The following is a 20,208-nucleotide window of genomic DNA, read 5'->3' as shown; positions in this document are numbered from 1 at the left end:
CAGCTGAATTTCCACCTCAGCCACAGTGACGGGACACCTACGTGCACTATATGACACGCTGGAAGGAATTTACACTGACACCAAACAGTATTGCTTTTCTGCAGAAAAATACAGGGCTTCCATCTGCAGACCTGACTGATGAGCAGCCTGCATGAGCGAGCACCAACTCCACATGCACACAATGGAATTTTTTCTGTGTGTCTAAGTTAAAACAACCTACATATGTTTCGTAGGAGGCTATGCAATTAGCTGAAAATTTCACCTCAACGGTATATTGCTATTTTGGTAGACAATTTCAATTAATGGGTTCAGAAGCTGTTTTCTCTACCCAATGAAATGTAAACATATCTCAATGTATTAAGCAGAGTCACATACAAACTGATATGTACTGATGCGTCATGTCCTCTTGTTCTGCAATGGACTGCTTAAAGTCCTTTACTGCTTTCATAAATGCTAATCCACCTGGGACTTCAAAGTGAGCAGTGACTTCTCCTGAAAGGCACCATTGCTCACATCCCACAAAAGGGGTGCCACGGCCAAGTGGCTGAGCAACAACACAAGGATGCTGTAGGACGACTCCATAAAGCAGCCAGGTCTCACGACTCCGACAGTACCTTACTCAGTTATTTGCAGCTCAGGCTCTTACAACACCCCTCTCCTCATAGTACTTGAGGTTTTTTTAGAGTAGCACATGAAACAACGTACCCATCACATAACTTGTTTTCTCTTGTTAAGTAGAGGAAGATTCACACATGCAGAGTAACATTTATTTTGGCAGGGTCTGCTTTGCTAATTATTTATATTTGAAATGGCTGCATTCCTACTATGCCAAAAAAACCCAGTGAGTTTTGCAAATGAAGCATGTAACAGTTCGGCTAACGGTTCATGGTCAAAGGCGGCATGGCAATACAGTGCATTTTGTAGCAGGTACACTCACACTGCCAAGAGCTGCTTGAAGCCCATGACCCATGCAGTCAGACAGCACAGAACAGCAGCTGAAGGCTTACATCTCATGGCCAAGGACCTGCAGCCATCCACTCAAAGAACTACTGAGACCTGGTTTCCACACACACCAAAAATAAATTAAAGCATGTGGTCTGGATAACAACTGTGCCTCATTCCAGCTAAAACCTGCTTTGGGCCATCAGCAAGTCAAGACTCCATCACTTAGACTGCAGCCTCCCCAAGGCCAGTTCGGCCACAGCCAGCCAGCCCACCCCTGGTGCTCCTTGCAGTCCTTCCTCCTTTCACAGCTCACAGTCTTTTAACTCCTGCCAGTGGTCAAGTATTTGACATTGGCATACAATCGACACCAAAGGTATTTTCCAACCGCTTTCCCTTCCCACAATGTCGACTGCAGTCTTAAAACTTCATAAGGCCCAGGAGCCCTTTCAATTGCTTAGGGGCTTAGCACTTGGACATGAATCTTCAAAGACTGGGTTGGGGTTTCATAGAGCTTATCGTAGTCTTGAATCACAAAAAACTATCACCAGAGCCAATCCTCTGCTACAATCCTTCTGCATGCAACATGGAAAATAATCTGGTTGTTAGTGGCCGTGGTGCAGTAAGCATGTGTGTGCGTGTGTGTATATATATATATATATATATATATACACATATAAAAAAATACATATAGATAATGATTTTCCTCCCAAGAAACATCTGATGAAAACACAAATGAAATACGATTTTAAGTTGTTATCACACTTAGGTTCCTGACTGAAACGGGACTCGTGGGCTGGGGAATTTTGGATGCAAGCTGGCACTCTGCACAACAATGCTTCCTGCTTTTAGAGAGAACAGAGCAAAAGGTCTGGAAGTGAATCCCAAAAACAAATCAGTGACAAAAAAAAAAGGTAGTGGGAAGAAGGCTCTGGGCAAGGGCAGGTGAAAGGGACAGAAGGTCATGAAGGGTCAGTGACTGTTGCTGTTGGCATGATGAACTGATGTCACCAAACCCCTGGCAGACCCTTTTATCAAAGGTTTATTTGAAGAGCAGGGCTATAAGGAGGCTGGATCCTGACCCTGCGAGAGCACCGCGGGCCCGAGTTGAGGGATTTTCACGAGCACTACCCCATGCACAGCAGGCCAGGCAAACCACTCTAGTTTCTGCCCCAGTTTAGGTGGGCCCCCATGATCTGCACAAAAATATGCCGACAGCCTTGGGAAACTGCCTGGATGAATTGCAGCCACTTCATATCCTCGCCCCGCACTCTCAGCGCACCTTCAAATCTGGCTAGCCAGAACAGCTGTATCGTTTTAACAAGACTAGTTTAAAGCAATACCCCCAATGTCTGACAAAGTTACAAGTGGGATAAAAAGGTTCACGTTGGGATGGCTTATCACAAATGGGTACGGGAAGTTAGTTATGCTGGCGTGCAACACTGTCTCCATGAAGAATATAAATACCATAATTTGGGGGGGAAGGGCAAGTACAAAAAACATAGGTGATAAAGCTATCTCAGGCCTTGATGTGTAGCGCAAAATCTCAGCCACAACAGAAGGCCGAGCTATAAACTACTTTTAGATTATTCTCCTTAAAAAAAAAAAAAAAACAAAAAACAAAAAAAACCAACCAAACCCAAACAAACTACACAAAGGATTTTTGTCTGATGGTTGCCTTCTGAATTCAGGGGCATATCATATCCTTATTACTGAGTAAGGAAACAAAGAGTTTCTATGTGGAGTAACAAGTTCCTGGACTTTGTTCTTAAATCTGTGCCCCTCATGTGCTATGAGATCAAAGTGATCTTTTATCCTGTGAGTTATTATTTGCCCAATATATTTACCGCCATTCCACAAAAACACTTTCAGCAAAGATAAGTTATATTAACCTCATTTAGCCCTTCTTACTGCGTACATAAGTGCCATCTTCTGGCCACAACAGGGACTGTAAGAGAAGTGGTAAAATTAAAACAAAACACGGTTTTAAACCTAAGGATTTAAGAACTAAAATTCTTTTGAAGAACTATTTGTTCTAGACATAGTAGTAGACAAAGAACAAGTGCCTAGAGGTTTAATGTGCAGAAATTTAATCTGGAAGGGTGAAAGCTTCTTCCTAAAGTTCAGAGCTGTCACATTTGTAAACATCCTTCTGATGTTGGTAGAGCGGGGAAGGAGACACAAAGCTCTGCTTTTAGGTGCATCTTAATCAGATAATGTCTTTTGCTTCAGTTGGAAGCAGCTGCAACCAGTGGCCCAAAAAGTCCTTCTTATCCTGTGTTCCCAAGATCAATATGATGAAACCTGAAAAGCCAAATAGATGCCACAAATGAGGACTGTGCCGCCGGTACTTCTCAATAGTACCGAGAAGTGTTCAAATCTTAGGGCACTTTAGTAGAATTTCAGAAAACCTGACATTTGTCACCCCTGTACTGTGGTGTTGGGCTGCAGCAGCAACACAAAACCCTATTGAAAATATCCACCTGGATCAAGTGAATCTCCGCAATCTGTCCACGCACGTCCCATGAAGACTAAGACACCTACCTACTGCCAGCTTTTATAAACTTAGGCCTAAGAATTGTTGTCTCTTGCGCAGTACTTATTTCTCCTCTCTCAAGTGTAATCTAACTAGAATTTTTTACCAGTGTATTGCAAACCCAAAAATGCTTAAGAGTTAATTAATTACATATTCCTTCTTAGTCTTAAATACTTTGTGGTTACATCCCATGGTAAATCAAGTATCACTGCTAGTACCCAGAATTTTATTGCACCCCGTAACACTTGGCTGCCTTAAAATCCCATCTTCTGAAGTAGTGACCACATGATTATTACATAAACATTGATTTGTAAGTCTCACTTATTAAAGAGAGGACTGAACATGGGGTTTTTTTGAATGCCTGACATAAACAATGTCAAATAAGGCACTTTAATACAGGTTCAACAGAATGGATTACTGTAAATACAGTTTCTACGATACACTGCAAACAGATTATACACAAATAGAAATCACTTTAAAATCCAGAACCCCTTTTACCCTGGATAATATGGGGAGGGAAAGAGAGAGGCTAAAAGGAACAATAGGGAGCTATTTATTGTTTCTGTGCAAGATGTTTGGCACAAACTCTTTTGAATCCTAAAGTGAGTTTGATGGTTTCTGTGATAATCCCGAAGGACAAAACCCCTGATGCTTCTGACCTACCGATGCCAGAAGGAAGTTAAGAACAGAGTAAAGGAACCGAGTACAAAGTACAGAGCAAAGCAATGGAGGCCTGCAATAACGTACCACTGAAACCCACTGAAACCTGTGGGAGCTTTATCTCAGTGATATTTAGAAGCACAGAACTTAAATAAGGGCATCAGGGTTTGATCCTATTTAGGACTGATTTTGCAAAACAGATACCCGTGCTGGAAGAGGTGAATGTTCCCAGGCTTTACTCACAAGAAACACAGTAAGCTGAAAGCTGGTTTCGTAAAAACAGCATTTTCTTCTTCTGTTGTCTGTAATCTGATTTTTCTTCTCCTAAATAAAAAAGCAAACACAGAAAACAAGAACCAATTCCTATTCCTAAACAGTTTTTTGCATCTGCTCACCTCACTTACAGAAGGGGTGGGAAAAACCCTTTGAAGTCAAATTTCATTGAATCCAAAATTAAATACTTTGCTTTAAACTACCTAACGAGAGAGGGGATAAAGAACCAGGACAACAAAGTTACTAGAAAGATACAGAGGTTGTACAAGCGGTGAACAGGTTCACATTTCTAGAATTTTTATTGCTATTGGCTTACACATATGCCTAGAAATTGACTCAAATTCAGAATGGTGGCTGCCTTAGAATCGCAGGCTTTTTTCCAAATAAACGATTCACTAAAGTGTCATTTATGATTCCTAATTAAAAAACACTTGCTTCCTATTGTGCAGGTTTTCTAAAGCACTGAATAATTAATTTTAATGCGACAATGCAAACACATTTGTTACAGTTGTTCTTATAAACCCCATAATGTGCTAGACAGACTATTAACCATCCCATATAATACTTATCTCTTATCTGTTTCTTTGCTCTGTGTCCTAAATACCATACATTCACATCATCTCTTAAACCACAGTTAAACACTGAATTTTTCAAAAGAATTAATTAGTCTTTATTTAATGGCTGTTAGCTCTCATCAGTCTCTGCGCTTCTGATGGACAGCAGGAACAGCAGTACCATAGCATTACCAAAGGAGGAAGCAGTTTCTGATGTACTTTGATCTTCAGTTTTACACCTCCAATAAAGCCTTGTCTAGTCTCATAATCTTGCCAGCCTCCACATCAGACCAGAAGAGGCTGGCAAGATAACTACAAAGGAGCAAAGTGGGAAGACTGTTCTCATGTTTCTTACCGGCAAAAGCAAGTCTAGATTGCACAGAAAGCCTAAATGGCGGTTTGTCTTCTACCAAGTTAATCTTCTATCCCATAAGCTTTCAAGTGCAAAACCTCCATTTACTTAATAAAGAGTTGCACGGAGACCTTGCACAGTGAGCTCCTTATTATCTTCTTACGATTTGGAATCTCCGTAAATACTGGAGTAATACTCAAGATCCACTGGAGGCAGGGTATTAGTGGGCAGTCCCATTTCCATACAGTTATCCAAGATATTTTGTTAAAGGTAGATGCTTCCTCCTGTCTGCAAAATATTAAAATAAATGGTTACGCTAAGCATCAGATATAGACAAGCCACACCCCCAGTGGTTAGATATCCATCAACAGCAGTTTTAGATATTGTCTCAGCAGCAGTAGAAAAAACACAAGTATTTTCTTAACACTAAAGCCGTCTACAGTAGTAACATTACGGCACAGCATAAAAGTCTAAAGGCTCACAACAGACAAAAATCTATAAATTCCCCCGTGCTCCAACTTGCCTCAATAAGTAGTTTAAAAGTAACCCCCTGGCCAGAAAGGAGTATTTTACACCAGGCTCAAATCTTGGTATTGCTAATACAAGAGAAAGCCCCACAGCTACAACATCTTAAGTGCAAACATCAAATCCAGCTGTCTGCATCAGAAGGCTGCATGCAGAATCACCTTGTTTTACTTTGGTCACCTTGTATCACTCCAACAGTGCAAAGGAAGAGAGACAACCTCTAAGGAGACCAGCTGTTAAGGTTACAAGGTTTTCTAGCTTAGAACCCAGGACCTTAAACTATACCTCTGTACTTACGGTGGAACTTCAAATCAAATTGAAAGCTAGCTCTGTCACAAGCTAGCGCTATCAAATTGAAAGCATCTGCACATTGATTCACCCCACTAAGCAGGCAGGCGAAACACTCCCTATCCCACAAAGTTTCCAAAGGCTTTCGAAGCATAGCTCCAGTACAGTCTGCCTGTCAGTAACACCTGAGTTTACAAACAGTAAAAGAACAGATGAGCATCTGTAAGCATCAGTTTAACTCTCAAGTACGGAATCACGGTGACAGGCTTACAAGTTTAATCCTGCCTGAGTACAAACAGCGAGGGAAAGACAAACTCTTCCCTCAAAGACCTATTGATTTCAGGGATCTGATTTTAGCATGGCCTATATTTGAGGCCAACATTTAGAGAATAATAAGTAAATCCCTTGATGACGTAGATCTACCTAGGTGTCAATCACATTGCTAATACTTACCAATTACAGTAAACATATACAGTATTATTTTAATAAAGAATATAAAGCCACAGCAATACAGTGAACATTGCAGGAAAATTAGTTTTGACCTCTAAAGAACACGGGATTCCAGGAAATTCTAGTTAAAAAACCCTGCCCCATAAGTTAAATTACGCCAGTAAATTAGAGAGTGATAATATGCAAGTGATAACTAATCCTTATTGAATGAGTCAGAGAAACGCTGATAGGCAGACACAGATAATCAAAGAACAGGGAATAAGACACTTTTATGGATGATTGTTGTCAAGCATTTTCTTTGTCAATAATGATGCACAATGCCAATAATAATTTAGGAGACTGAGCAAAATTTAGGATTCTTAACATCTTCAAAGATCGAGATCTAATGTTACTGCAAGAAAAAATGACAGACATATGATTATGTAAAACTTTAAATGCTTAAGCTAACTGAAATTCAGTTAAACTTCTATTTCATTATGCATAAAATGACAAGGACTACACTGAATTCAAAAACATTTCAGATTTCAACAAGCTTGAATAAGACTTGCACATGTATTTCATCAGCCAGTACAAAGACAAAAAGAATCATTACATCAAGTAACCATAATTTGTTCTCAACAGCAATTTCCATACATTGGAATGCCCATTTATTGCCCATCTGTCGGAAACAAAAGTAAGCAAGCTGAAAAAAATAAACCCGTGCACCCACACAAGTCAAAACTATTAAACATAAGATATGAAATAATATGGAACGCTGGGCATCATACACCGTATATTTATACAAAGCCTAATGTTGTTATAGAAGTAACTTTAAATAATAAACCTGCTGCAAGCTCAAGTACCTGCAAATGTAAAATTGACAAAAGCATAATAAAAAGAACACGCTTTTCATTAATAAGTTATACAATTGTCTCCTCTCTCTATAGGTACTCACAATACAAGCAATAGTGACTTTTACTTCAAAATTACTAAGCATATTATCTTGATGAAGCAGATCTGCTTTGAATAACACAGCCATAGCCTAGTCAAACACAGACTTAGGTCTAAAGCTGCAGTAATTAGCCTACTTCACCCTTTCCAACTCCAAATCCTAACATTCAGCCCCTGAGGAATCAGAATTTAATTCTCAATGACCAAAACTTGACAGGGATAATTCTACAGACCCTAAGGATTTGCCTATACTGCGGGCAGAACCAGGACCATACTATAGCACAGCCACACCAGACTTTAGCGCAGTAGATGAATGGGCATGGAGCTTAGCACAGCAAGGTAAGCACTAACACAGCCAGCCCACCAAGGCACTGCAGCTGCCACCGCTCGTACTAGACAATTCTGAAGTGCGCTGAGGTACACCTACTTTACATTTTCCCCCTGCACGTTACATAAAATCCAATTATGCAAAAAGTCTGATTACAAACATGCTACAAAAGCAGATTTTTTTTGAAAATATGATTTATAATAGAACAATGCTTAATACATAAATAGTGACGAGGAAAAATGAAAATATTTAACACTGAATTTTTAGAGGAATCACCTCTAGAACCTGTAGTGACACCCTGTGAAAAGCAAATATAGAATATAAAAACCTTAAAATGCTTTTAATAGGCAAAAAGCCTCCCATATTTAATATGAATTTCCAGAACCACTGGCAGCCTTTCCTGTCCTGGGAAGGTTTTGTTTTTCTGTACTCTGTATAAGCTACTAACACGGTGTTGAGAGCACTGCATCTGATTTACCAAGTATATACTGAAAGGAACATAATGTCAGGTACTCAACATTATAGAAACAGCTAGGTTTCAAACCTGAAAATGAATCACCAATGCAGGAAGTCTATTCTCACTCATTTTCTCCCCCTAAGCCAAGAGCCGTCAAAGAAAACGTTCTTACTTCTCAGAAAGATTTTAGCTGATGCAAGAACTGGACAGAAATAATTTGCCTTTTTTTCAACCTCTCACCACATACTCCAGTTCTACCTTTGCTGTTCATATTTTTCAGGTGGCAGAACAAGCTACCTTTTGTGAATTTTTGGACAGTGACATGAACAAGAACAGCAGTAAAAGCTACACACTGAATAATTTACCATATTGAAACTGGCTCACAAAAAGCAAAGATACTGACACTAGACAGTCAATACTATCTCCTGCCCCTTCTCTAGCTTGGCAGCTTTCTTTTTTAAAAAAAAAAAAAAAGGACAAAACCCAAAAAACCCACACACAACTATGAAAGCTAGAAATGTTTTTTTCTGATAAGAGATTAACCTATAGAAATTCATTACATTACATCTGGAAGAGCTTTCCTTTTGACACTAGAACATATTTATTTTTAAAATTCCTCTGAACATCAGCCATATAAACGTACACACTCCTTAAGCATTTCATAATCTGAAAACACGAGTTCTTGTTACTCTGTCAACTTTCTTTGAACTTCAAAGTATCTGCTTTTAAAGAGCACTAATTGGTGGACAGCCACATACTGATGGCAGAGAAAAGAGACTCCCGGAAGCAATCTGCATTTGATTAACAACTCAATTAAACATCAGGCATAATTTAACAGTAGAACACAAAATAAAGCCAAATGCACTTTCTGTGAGATTTCTGTAACATTCCGAATCTCCTCTTTCCAATTTACTCCCTTGCTGATGTACTGGACTAGAGCTAAGCAGTGAAATTTTAAGTTAAAACAATAACATTTTGAATATTCCCTGTCACACAGCACTCTGGAAACCTCCAATCACTATGATTTGACACCAATACCAACATATTACTACAGCACTTGACAGCATTCTTGACAAATGCGCTCTTTCATAGATGCCAATAACCTGCTTATGTCCCTGAAATCACACTTTGCAGCATACACGTGGTTTTCTCACGAACATTAGCTCCCACTGTTAGTGCAAATGTAGTCATTGATTAACTATCTTCTTCACCGGTGCAAAACACTGGAGAAGAGCCTTTCAGCCTTGCTCTGTTTAAGCAAGCAGTGCAGTTTCTTCCGCCGCGATGGTATTGGCCACGCTAGGTACCAAACTCACCCCAGGGCCAGTCCTTCGCTCTATTCAGAGCGGGACTTAGCATGTGCTCTGTGCCACCTGCGAGGCACGATCACGAAGGATTTGGGGAAAAAAAATAAAAATTAAAGCGTGAACACGCAAGCGGGTGCCTAATTTCACTTCAGCGCCGCTGTCACCCCAGCCCCCCACAGCTCCTCGACCAAGACGCGTACCCTGCCCCGTATCTTCCCCCCTCCTCCCCCGGCCTCAGGGAGCCGAGCCAGACCCACAGATGCCGCGTCCTCCCCTGAGGGGACGAAGCTCCCCCAGGGGACGATCCACGGAGCCTCCTATCACCGCCCACCCACTGTCTGAGACAGGCAACTGCCAACCTCTGTAGCCGGCGGCGGGGCCGCCTTTACCCCCGCCATTTCCCCTCCCCGGGGGCGGGCCCGGCACTGACATGGCGGGGCCCGGGGAGTAACCCGGCCCCGGGTCACGTGGTGCTCCCGCCGCGCCGCGCGCGCGTCCCTCCTCCCCCCCTCCCCCCCCCCTCCCTCCTGTGGGTGGCGCGGGGCCGGGAGGCCTGTGCGATCCCAGGGTGCTGTGCGCGGCGTGGGCTCCGCCATCCCGCTGGGAGAGACGGTCTGTGCCGGGGCCCTGCCAGCGAGACACCGCACCGACCGAACGAGCGAGAGAGGGAGAGGGGAGAGCGCCAGCCCCGCCGCCGCCGCCGCCAAACGGCCATGTCCGCCCGCAGCCCCTGAGCGGGACCGAGCCGCCCCTCCTCTTCCCCCTCCCCTCCTTCCCTCCCCCGCGCGGGCGCCCGCCCGCATCAGCCGCCGCCAACATGGAGGCCGTGAACGCCTTCAACCAGGAGGTGGGAGCCGGGGAGCGGGGCGGGGGGGAGAGGGGAGGGCGGGCCGGGGGGCCGTGGCGGCGGGGTAGTGGGGGTGTCACGGTGGCCGCCATCGCTTCTTCCCCCCCTCCTCCGCCCCAACCCGCGCTCGGCTTCCGTCTCTGGGCCGCGCGGGCCCGGTACGGCCCCGCCGGAGGCCTGCGCCGGGGAGGGCCCCGGCAGCGCTCGGCTTGGCTCGGCCCGGGGCCGACCAAGGGGTTGGGGGGAGCGGGGGAGAGATCGGGTCTCCTGAGTAAGTTAAAATGGAGGCGAGCGGGGTCAGGCCCGCCGCGGCCGTTGCAACGGCCTGGAGCGTTCCCCGAGCGACGCCGCGGCCCGGGTTCCCGCACGGGCCGGGGGTGGGGGTGGGGATAGGGCGCTGAGAGGATCTTGGGGCCCCCCTCTCTACTTCATCCTCGCCCCACTGGAGAGTGCCCGACCCGGGATCCCTGCTACGAGGCGTTCCCACTGCCTGCGTGGTGTTAAGGAGGGGGAAGCCGCGTTTCAGGGCGCCAAGCACTTTTATTTCCTCGCAGGGGTTTGGCGAGGAGGGACCTGCCATGTGAGCAGGCGGCAAATAGGATAGGCTGGAGGTTGAATGGAGAGAGGGAAAACTGCCAGGGGGCTTATCACTGTATAGAAACGATGCCTGGGGGGATGGGACGGGACGAAGGGCTCGACCCCAGCGCTTAGGGACATGGGAGGTAGGTTGGAAAGCGTAAGGCGGTTGGTCTCCTTTCATGGTACACAGAAGGTCCCTGTCGTCTTCTGATGATTTTTTTTTTTTGTTTTAATTCCTCAGCCAATCGGAAACAAAATGTACTGTGATTGTTTTTTGCACAAAGTATAACAAAATACTCTAACCTGTACTTTATAAAGTTTTTGACATATGACTTAAAACAATTCTTAGATTAAATGACACTCCTGTCTCAGTTTGAGGATTTGATTTTTGCGTATTCTGTATGGACTATAGAACATGCATATTCTCCTTGCAGATAATCAGTTAAAGCTAAGCCAGAACCTATTCCAGAATGTTTAATACGTTTTGAAGGTTAGGTTGCTATGCATGTTTGCTGAGCAAAAACAGGAAAAATGGCAGACTACTCTCATGTGATGAACTCATGCTGTGTAAAGTTCACTCCCTGCAACTGCTTGTCATGCATACACACACATGAAAATCTGCTCATCCTTAACAAAATTATAGAAATACAAAGTGAAAAATAGGTAGCATATGCCTCTTGTTAACAGTTTTATTCTTATTTATTTGCCCATGTTATGGGTGTACTGTGCTGTTTTGAACCGGTGGTATGGAAGGGTGCAAAACAGCCTTCCCAAATACGTTTGAGCAGAATGACATGCATGCAGCATTTTCAATTTTCATGTAAACAGATAACAGAAATATTCTTACCTGCCTAAATACAAACAGAAGTTCTAGCAGATGATTGCTTCCACTTTATTCATTTCAACATGTTCATTCAACCTGATAAAACTTAATTCTACAGACAGTGCTTAGTATTTCTCAAACAATAAAAGCCACTACTTTTGCTGATCTGGTGGTGAAAGTATGTGTGACTTTATAGTAAAGGCAGTGTTTCTTGGTATTTTGTGACTTCGTTTTAGAAATGCATGTGGTTTATTTTGTATATCTTCCTCTCAGATGTAGTAAAAGCTTGATGGGTTTTTTGATACAATCAAAAATACTCAGTGAAATTCTGATGGCTGGCTGCTGGAAGGTATTAAAACACTAGATTTCATTTGAACATCAGTTATGGGGAAGAAAACTATACTTGCGAATATCCCTGTTCTGCAGTTATTTGTATGTATGACTAGTTCTGTAGGACTACTTAGGCGTAAAGATAGCATGTTAATAAATTCAGGGTTTGTATAATTGCTGTCCTGTTCTCAGAAGGCGTGTTTATGATATTAGCTAAGAACATAAAGTCCAGTTCTTAAACTGTTCTCTTAGCTTTCCAGCGCGTGTTGCCTGAAGTGGTGCGTGCAAAACAATACATGCTAAAATAAAGTGTGAAACATCTCGAACTTTTTTGAAGAGGGGAAGATTTACAATCAGATATTGTTCCATTTCTGAGCTTACTCAGTGAAAGTGGAGGAAAGTGAAAGAGCTGTTTTACAAAAGGTCTTGACGTTATTCACAGAATGGTGGGAATAGCACAGGCTAGTGAGTGTGTGAGAACTCATTCTGTCTGTAAGACTGTCTTATAATGCATAGACGCTGTGAGGACTACAGAGGTACCAGTCTCTGTTCACTGAATAGTTAATTATTTTATTGAGAGTGGAATAGCTTCAACAGCGAAGATCGATGTTTCTACAGAATACCCTGTAGGTCAAGAATTCCTGAACTTACTGGCTGACAAATTGTACGATACCACCGTAGACAGAGAACTGTGGTTTTAGAATGGCAGCTTTAATTGTCACAGCCGTGAGTTTTGTGCTGGACTTCCCAAGTATACTAGGGGTGATACACTTCCGGCTTTACAGTCTCTTCTGTGGAGGTAGCAGCTCTCAGCTCTTTGTCAGTCTACATGAAGGAGGAGATGCCACTTACTGCTTCAGGTGATACGATAATTTGGGATTTTTTGGGGTGGGTTTGGTGATGACAGCAATTTCTCGAATGGTGGGAGGTCCAAGTTCAAATCATGGCTGTGAACTAGGCATCCTCTAAGCTATTATATTGGTATCCTCTTCTTAGACAAAAGAGCTTAGGGAGGAAGAGAAAAGCACCAGTAACACTTTCATTTATGCAATTTGAACCATTTTGTTTTGGCTGAAGGTGCAGTAGAAATCATTAGCAGTTTTGGCTGACTTGGGTTCCAGTTCTACTCGGAAGTTCAGTTTCTGCCCTTTGGGTTAGAGGCTTCTGACGGTATGTCTGATTATGTTGCAGTGAAGTAACAAGTTTCTGCCTGTCAGCTAATTGTGATAAGTATGTGATCTTAACTGCCCATATGAATTGTGAGGTAAAACTTAAATATAGAGGTTTGAGCTAGCATGTTGCACTTAGCAATTGTGGTAAACTAGGCAAGAACACTTAAAGTCAATTAGTTTGGCTCTGGCAATGGGTGGTAACTTACATGGGTTGCGTAATTTGATCGTGTTTGATTGTGTTGCCCGTTCCCTTAGTCCTGTTCTTTGTACCTATATTTTGAATGTAAGTTTACCAGTAAATGTGCCTCTTAAAAATTGTAATTTTTCTACAGGAGCAAGCACCTTTTTTTGTGTTGACCAAACACGTTTGCTGCTTTATTTTTATCCAGTTGTACTCTGAGCAGATACTGCCAACTGAATAGGTGGGATTTGTCAGTTATGTAGTATAGTATATTTTTCCCTGAGGAAATTAGTTCAGACTATCCTGGAAGAAACAGTTAGAATTCATGTACTGTTAGGTGTACACGGTGTGTTAAATTAATAGTACAGTGTAAGTAAATCACAAAGGTAACTCGATAATGGTGCAAACCTTTGCTACATTTTTAAGAAAACAAGCAAACATTTTTCTAAAAAAACCCGAACAAACCCACTCATCTGCCATGGTTTATAAAGATTTTAATCTTTGTCATGCTTTAATTTAGGGGATATATGTGTTTCCTTTTCTTTAACCTGAAAAACTTGAGGGATAGTTTACTGGTTATAAAAGTTAGAAATAGAGATTTCTTCACAGTCTTGCTGCTGGAAGTAGAATAAAGTCAAGTTAGCTATTTTGTAATCTTATATTTGTATTGAGTAATGCAGTGTATTCACTTAATCGTGTGTCTCAGGTTGGTAATAGTTAATCTGTACCACTGAAACAATTGATATCCCACTTAAGCATGCCTAGATCACAGACAGGATAGATATTTTGTGAGGTGTTTCTTTAAAGTTAGAGCCGCAGCTTTCTTCTTTACTGTTTGTCCATATTCAATGAACTGAACGGTTGCATTTTTGATCTAGTATAGCTATTTTATGCTAATAGTAAGACTTCATTTTGTGTGCTCTGTTACAATCTGCTGCTTCTTGTTCTACCCCTCCCCTCCCCAGGTCCTATAAATAGAGGTTAGCAGGATATCCTTCACGGTGGTTCTTCAGCAGTTACTGGAACTCATGAACTCCAGTTAGATTCCCTCTGGTGTATGGCAAAGCAGCAAGGACACAACTACCAGTATCTGTGGTTGGAGGAAAGCTTAACATAGTCTTTTGTGCATTTTGGCACTCTTTGTGTCTTTCAGAAAACAGTAAAAGCTGCTACCTGTTGTAGCTGCCTAAAATGATTCCTATATTCCAGTAAGTGCAATAGGCTGTGTTTTTAAGTCAGTGCTGCCTCACACATGTCCTGGGAGAGTTCTTAAGCAGCAGTTCAAATGCTGTTTGGATAGGTTAGAGGGAAAGGACAATAGGAGAGTGCTACTAGAGTTTAGGCTGAATTTAGTCCCTTTTCTAAGCTATGAGACGTCGATTGAAATTATTGCAGAAGTAGCGTACAGCTCTTTGAGGATGGAAGTTGCTTTGTTGCTTTTATGAGTGTATCACGGTAATTGAAGGGTCATCGTCGCAGTGATCCTGAAAGAGCCACGTTTGTTGCTTCTGGACTGAACTGTTTCCAGGAATATTGAAAGCTGTGGCATTCTATTAGAGATTCTTGGTAAGAGAAGGAATGAGGTGAACGGCTTTTCAGGAGACATGCTGGCCTTATTAGCACAGCACTGATCCTAAGAGACAGATAAGTTTCAAAACCAAAATTCTATTCTGTGTACTTTTATGATGTCATTTTCGTATGAGTGTCTTTTGTAAAGAAGTTTCTCCTCAGTGATTCAGAATTTGTGAATGGTCTTTCTAGGCCACAGAAATAGCTTAGCTGATGAAGTACTATTTAGCTTCATTGCCTGGGGTTCATATCTGGTCAAATTTAAATCTCACTTTATTTTCCAAAGAATGTAGCCTGACAGCCATGAATTTTGTGGTGATCTCTTACCTTCAGCAGCACCTAATACTTAGTATGCTTCACAGCCGATGGTCAAGAATTTAAAACTTACATTGATCCTCTGAGACATAGCTTAGCGACGGAAGTTTAGCAGACATCATTATCTTTCTCCTTTTCTTAGTTGTTCAAGGAAGAATGGGGACCTGAAGAGGAAAGGTATGAGTTTGATAGGAGAACGAAAATGTATATGACTAACAAACACTGTTTCTTTTAGTAGATCCTGCTTCTTTCTGTGCTGCTTCTTTTCTGTAGGTTTTATTTAGTAAGTATATAAAATGGAGCCATACCTCTTCGTAAACAAAGAGACGTTTTTATGGCAAAGAACCTTCAGCAAGATAGCAAAGCCAGGGAAGTTAGTTCAAGTATTAAAAGGTATTTTTACCTTCCTACTGTGTTATCTCATGCTTAAAACAGATAAATAGACTTAAGATCATACATCAAGCTTGAGATACCCTGAAGGATATAAGCCTCATCTTTTTTCTTCTGTGCCAATGGGATAAGTCTCACAAGATGACACTTTCACTTCTTTCCTAGTGGTTTCAGGTTTGGAAAGTGTATGAGTTGCCTTTTTTCTTTGACTGTGTGTCTTATGTTTTTCCCATGGAACCCCTGTTCCTTCTCTGCTGGCATGCGCACATCTGTCTGGTTTTGCTTTTCTTGTAATGAATTCAGTAACGAAGTGAAACTGATAGTATGTCTACATTTCAGCTTGCTCTTATTCTGAAGACATGCTGTGACCAGACATGCTGTCTTTTTAGGATTCTGAGGTAGGGCTGTGGGTAAATTTGAAAATAGAGATTCTCCCCTTTGCTTCAAAAACCTGTAGTTCTCAGGTTTGTGTGTAAAATAGACGCTCAAAGGGCATTAATTATAGAATGGCAGAAATTTAAAATTTGTTGCTTGAAAGACTGAAAACTAAAGGCCATCATCCTATTCCTTCTCCCATTACCCACCCCTCCTAGTACACCTCACCCAGGGCTTATGAACTGGAGCAGGTTCTACAGTTTGAGTTGGAAGGCCGCCTTAGTTCACTCGTGCCATGTGTTTTCTATAGTACTTCCATACCTTGAATTTTAATTTGGGGGTGGTTAGTAGCATGCTCTTTAAATAGCAGGCAATATAGTTAGTCTCCCTTTTGCTATCTGCTAGAGTTTAATGAGTGGCTTATCTTTGTTATTTAATTGCATTTATTAGCCTGAAAATGAGCAGGTGATTTTACTGCCTTTGAGGTTCTTGGCTTTATAGATATTTTATCCCACATTTCTATTCTGTTCTGAAAAGTATGCAGAAATACTCTTGAATCGATATATTGTATTGTGGCTTGAGTTTAGTAGGCTTTTTAATACCTCCACTTTTGTAGTACATAGGTTGATACAGAGCAACAAAGAAATTATTCCTTTTAAAAATGTGCTGCTACAGCACACAGACTTTCAAATGTAAGGAGGGAGGTTCCAGAAATGTTTGGAAATTCTTAAATTGAAATTGTATCCTAAGCTAGAGCTAGTGTAAAACAAAACTCTGTGATTTTTTTCATACTGTTTTCAATAGGTGAGACTATTATAACTGAAATAGTAAAGTTTTTCTTATGACATTTGCCTTAATGATTTTGATAACATTCTGTGGCTAAGCCTTTTTAGTAATTTTTCTACATTAATTTTTCCTTGTGTATGAAAGAATCCATGCAGACAGCAGGAGACAATTATTTTTAATATATTGAAATTATCAAAACTGAGTAAAGGTTCAAGCCTTGAATAGTCCTTGGATTAATTAGTTCTTATGTAAAAATAAAGTTTCGCTTCATTTCTTTTCCCATGCTGTCTCTCACCCTGTGGTGCCCCCCCATCCTAGTAAACGGGATAGCCTGGGTGGTTTTCATCGCCAAATGAATAGAACGGGGGCAGTGGGCAGTAGAAATAGAGTCAGAGCTAAACTCCTGTTTTTTCTTTAGTCTGTGGTGTCACTATATGGGGAAGGAAGCTAGGGAACAACTAGGAGCAGGGTTTTTTTTTTCTCATTCTCCAGACATCCAGTTATGGTTGGTAAAAGCAGCAAGTCATTTCTAACAGGCCAAGCTTTACAGGCCAGAGCATTCCAGGGACAGGCTCCTATTGTGAGGCAGTACACTGGAAACACTCTCAAGCTGCAAATTATTGTTGCCTTTGTTACATCCATCAAATTTCGTCTATATTTTAAATAAAGTGTCAGGTTTTGTGTCTAGATTGTTTCTTGAGCTGATCGTGGTGCCCTTTGAGGAATTAGATGTATTATTGGAAGGACAATCTTCTGAAAATAGCTGGGGTTTTTTCATATATTGGTTTGGGAAATGTGTATGAAAGAAGATCCAGGTCTAATTGAACATATGCAAATGTAAGGTACCTAGGCATCTTGCTGAACAGTTTCCCCTTCTAACAGTGAAAAACCATGAGGAACTAGTAAGGTTGTTAAATTTTAGATTTACCCGTCTTTAAAACATGGTTTTGACACATGTAACTGCGATACTGAAAATTAAATAAAAATCAGCTTTAAAATAGTCATTTGGTATTCTAAAATCTTATGAAAATTTAAAAAGGCAACAAAGTTTTAATGTGCTATTCCAAGAGATAGTGATGGGGGTGGGTGTGAAGAGAGGGCAGAATACATATATATACACGTGTATATATATGCATATCCATGTATGTGTGCATATGTATTTATATATATAAATATTTGCATCTCAATTTGCATATTTCAGCTGCAGTTCATCCTGAGCTGTAACTACCCGTGTGTACTGACCTCTTTGCTTTTACTATGTTTTTGTTGCTGTTGCCCAGAGTGCTGGCTGTAGCAGCAAAGGAACAATTTACAGTGATCTGCTCAATCCTGTTCTTCCAAAGCTCTTGTTTATTTCTGCCTTATTAGCCTTAGTTTCAGCCTCTCGTGTTCTTTAATTAATGACTTCTCCAAGCTACCATATTCTTCATTGCATCCTCCCTGCCTACTTCAGTGCATCTAGCTGATTTCCTTTTTTCCTGCCCTCTGGCAGTTTCTTTTTCATTGGATTTTTATTTTTTTTCTTACCCCCCCCCCCCCCCCAGTTGCAGTGATATTCGTGGGATGCCTTTTAAGACACTTCTTTTTACTTTTTGCTGCCACTTGTTTATTATCATCTTCTGTCCTATGGTGAGCTCTCCTAGTTTCCTGGTTGCATTCCTGAAATACGGACGCTGAAGTGCTGCTTTCACACTGGCTTCTTTGTTCTTGTTATATGGGACTGGCTCCTTTTTCTGGAGCACCAGTTGCTTCTTCGTGTGTAAAGGAAAGGATATGGAGTGCCCATTTTAACGTTGGCTCATGTTTTCTTCCTCCATCTCATTTTTTGAGCCTTCTGGTGGTTTGTTTGTGGGTGTTGGTTTTTGGGAATCTATTTATTTTTTGTCTTTCATTACCTCTTAAAACAGATTTTCATGAGTTTTAATAGCACTGACTTTATTCATCAGGAGTCTTTGCACTTATTCTAAAGAAATATAATTAACATTTGAAATTAAGCTTTTTTCAAAAAAACAAGTCAACTCAGGCACCTCTCTCCTTCTGTCTTTTATCTGACAGTTTTCATTTGTCTGTACTGTGATTTTTCAGCAAGCAGGGTTGTTAGCTGAATTATGTCTTAATGTCTTGAATGGCTTTAAAAATCATTCTGTCAATAGAACTTGCCTTTTATGGAGATCAGTAATGAAAAGTCATGGTCTTGACTTCATGTTGGTGTTGGAAAAGGTATCTGGCTACCACTGTCTTGCAGTTCATATTCCTGGAATAGGAATCAAATTAAAGTAAATGCCTTCTTGCTTTCTCTTTGTATTTTATTGGTGTAAGGCTTTCATTTTGTATTGCTTAAAGTCTTGTTATGACTTCACTTGTCTTTAAATATTTGGCCAAATTTTTTTATCTTCTGCATTGTTTTTTTCCCTTAGCTGAGACAGTGGATAAATCTGTGTAAGTTGATCACTTCACAAGTATATCTTGTAACTTTAACTTAATAAAAAAATAAGTGGTAAATTTTTAAATGACTTCTTACTTTCTATTACACTGTCAAATGAAGTTACTTTTATTCTCTTATTTTGATTTTTGTCAAATAATTGATTAAATTTTTGGCTAGTATTCAAGGGCTCTTTTTTTCTTTATTGTGAAGAGCAAAATTGAATTACGTAATGTAAAATAATTTTTTTCTGTGATTTGTGGGGAATACTTCAAGGTAAAAATGATTACGTGTGTGTAGGAAATGTTGAAGATCTCAATTTTTTTTTTTCGCTATACAAATCATGACAATATAATGATTCTGCCTTTAGTAAGGCATGGCTTAAATAGGAAGTTAAGTTTATGGGAAGAATAGAAAATATTTAATGAAGCAAAGCACCTAACCATGAGCTGTGGTGTAGAAGGAGGAATTAAAAACTAGTACTGGGATGTCCTGGCTTCTCTTTCTGCTTGGAAGATGGGAAGGAGGTTGGAGAAGAGAGAACAGTCCTGGCAAGCCTATGTGGATCATGCTTCCACGTCTAATGACCAGTAGAACAAACGTCTGCACAGTATGCCGTAGAAACGTAGTGTAGCATACAGTGTAGTTTTTGCAACTGGTTATTTTATGATGTGAAATTACAACAGCAGCTTATGGAGTATATGGAATCCACTGTAGATCCAGAGTAGGCAGAATGGTCTGGAAAGTGGTAAAATGTGCATTGGATTTTGGTATATTCTGGTGTGTGTGCGTGCTTATGTGTGCCTGACTATAGGGC

The 20,208-nt window shown here is 41.0% G+C and overlaps 1 protein-coding gene and 1 long non-coding RNA gene across 5 annotated transcripts in view; one reads left to right on the top strand and one right to left on the bottom strand.

The window, feature by feature from the left end:
- Positions 1-3,001: 3,001 nt before the first annotated feature.
- On the bottom strand, positions 3,002-10,080 carry LOC141748533 (uncharacterized). The gene is made up of 4 exons (XR_012589014.1): positions 9,962-10,080; positions 5,321-5,605; positions 4,382-4,462; positions 3,002-3,246 (listed from the first exon to the last, which is right to left on the bottom strand). It is a non-coding gene; the product is annotated as an uncharacterized LOC141748533 (long non-coding RNA).
- A 23-nt stretch (positions 10,081-10,103) lies between these two features.
- Positions 10,104-20,208, top strand: part of SCAF4 (SR-related CTD associated factor 4) — a 45,766-nt gene continuing 35,661 nt past the window's right edge. For 3 of the 4 annotated variants that reach the window (XM_074600717.1, XM_074600706.1, XM_074600696.1), the window contains exon 1: positions 10,149-10,449. In XM_074600717.1, coding sequence (XP_074456818.1) covers positions 10,420-10,449 — 30 coding nt within the window. In that variant the 5' untranslated portion in view covers positions 10,149-10,419. Of the gene's footprint in view, positions 10,450-20,208 lie in introns of all 4 variants that reach the window. The other variant, XM_074600728.1, reaches the window with a different exon arrangement.

The sequence above is a fragment of the Larus michahellis genome, chromosome 1 (assembly GCF_964199755.1).
Source record: "Larus michahellis chromosome 1, bLarMic1.1, whole genome shotgun sequence".
Lineage (NCBI taxonomy): Eukaryota > Metazoa > Chordata > Aves > Charadriiformes > Laridae > Larus > Larus michahellis.
This window is presented reverse-complemented; position numbering and strand designations above follow the sequence as displayed.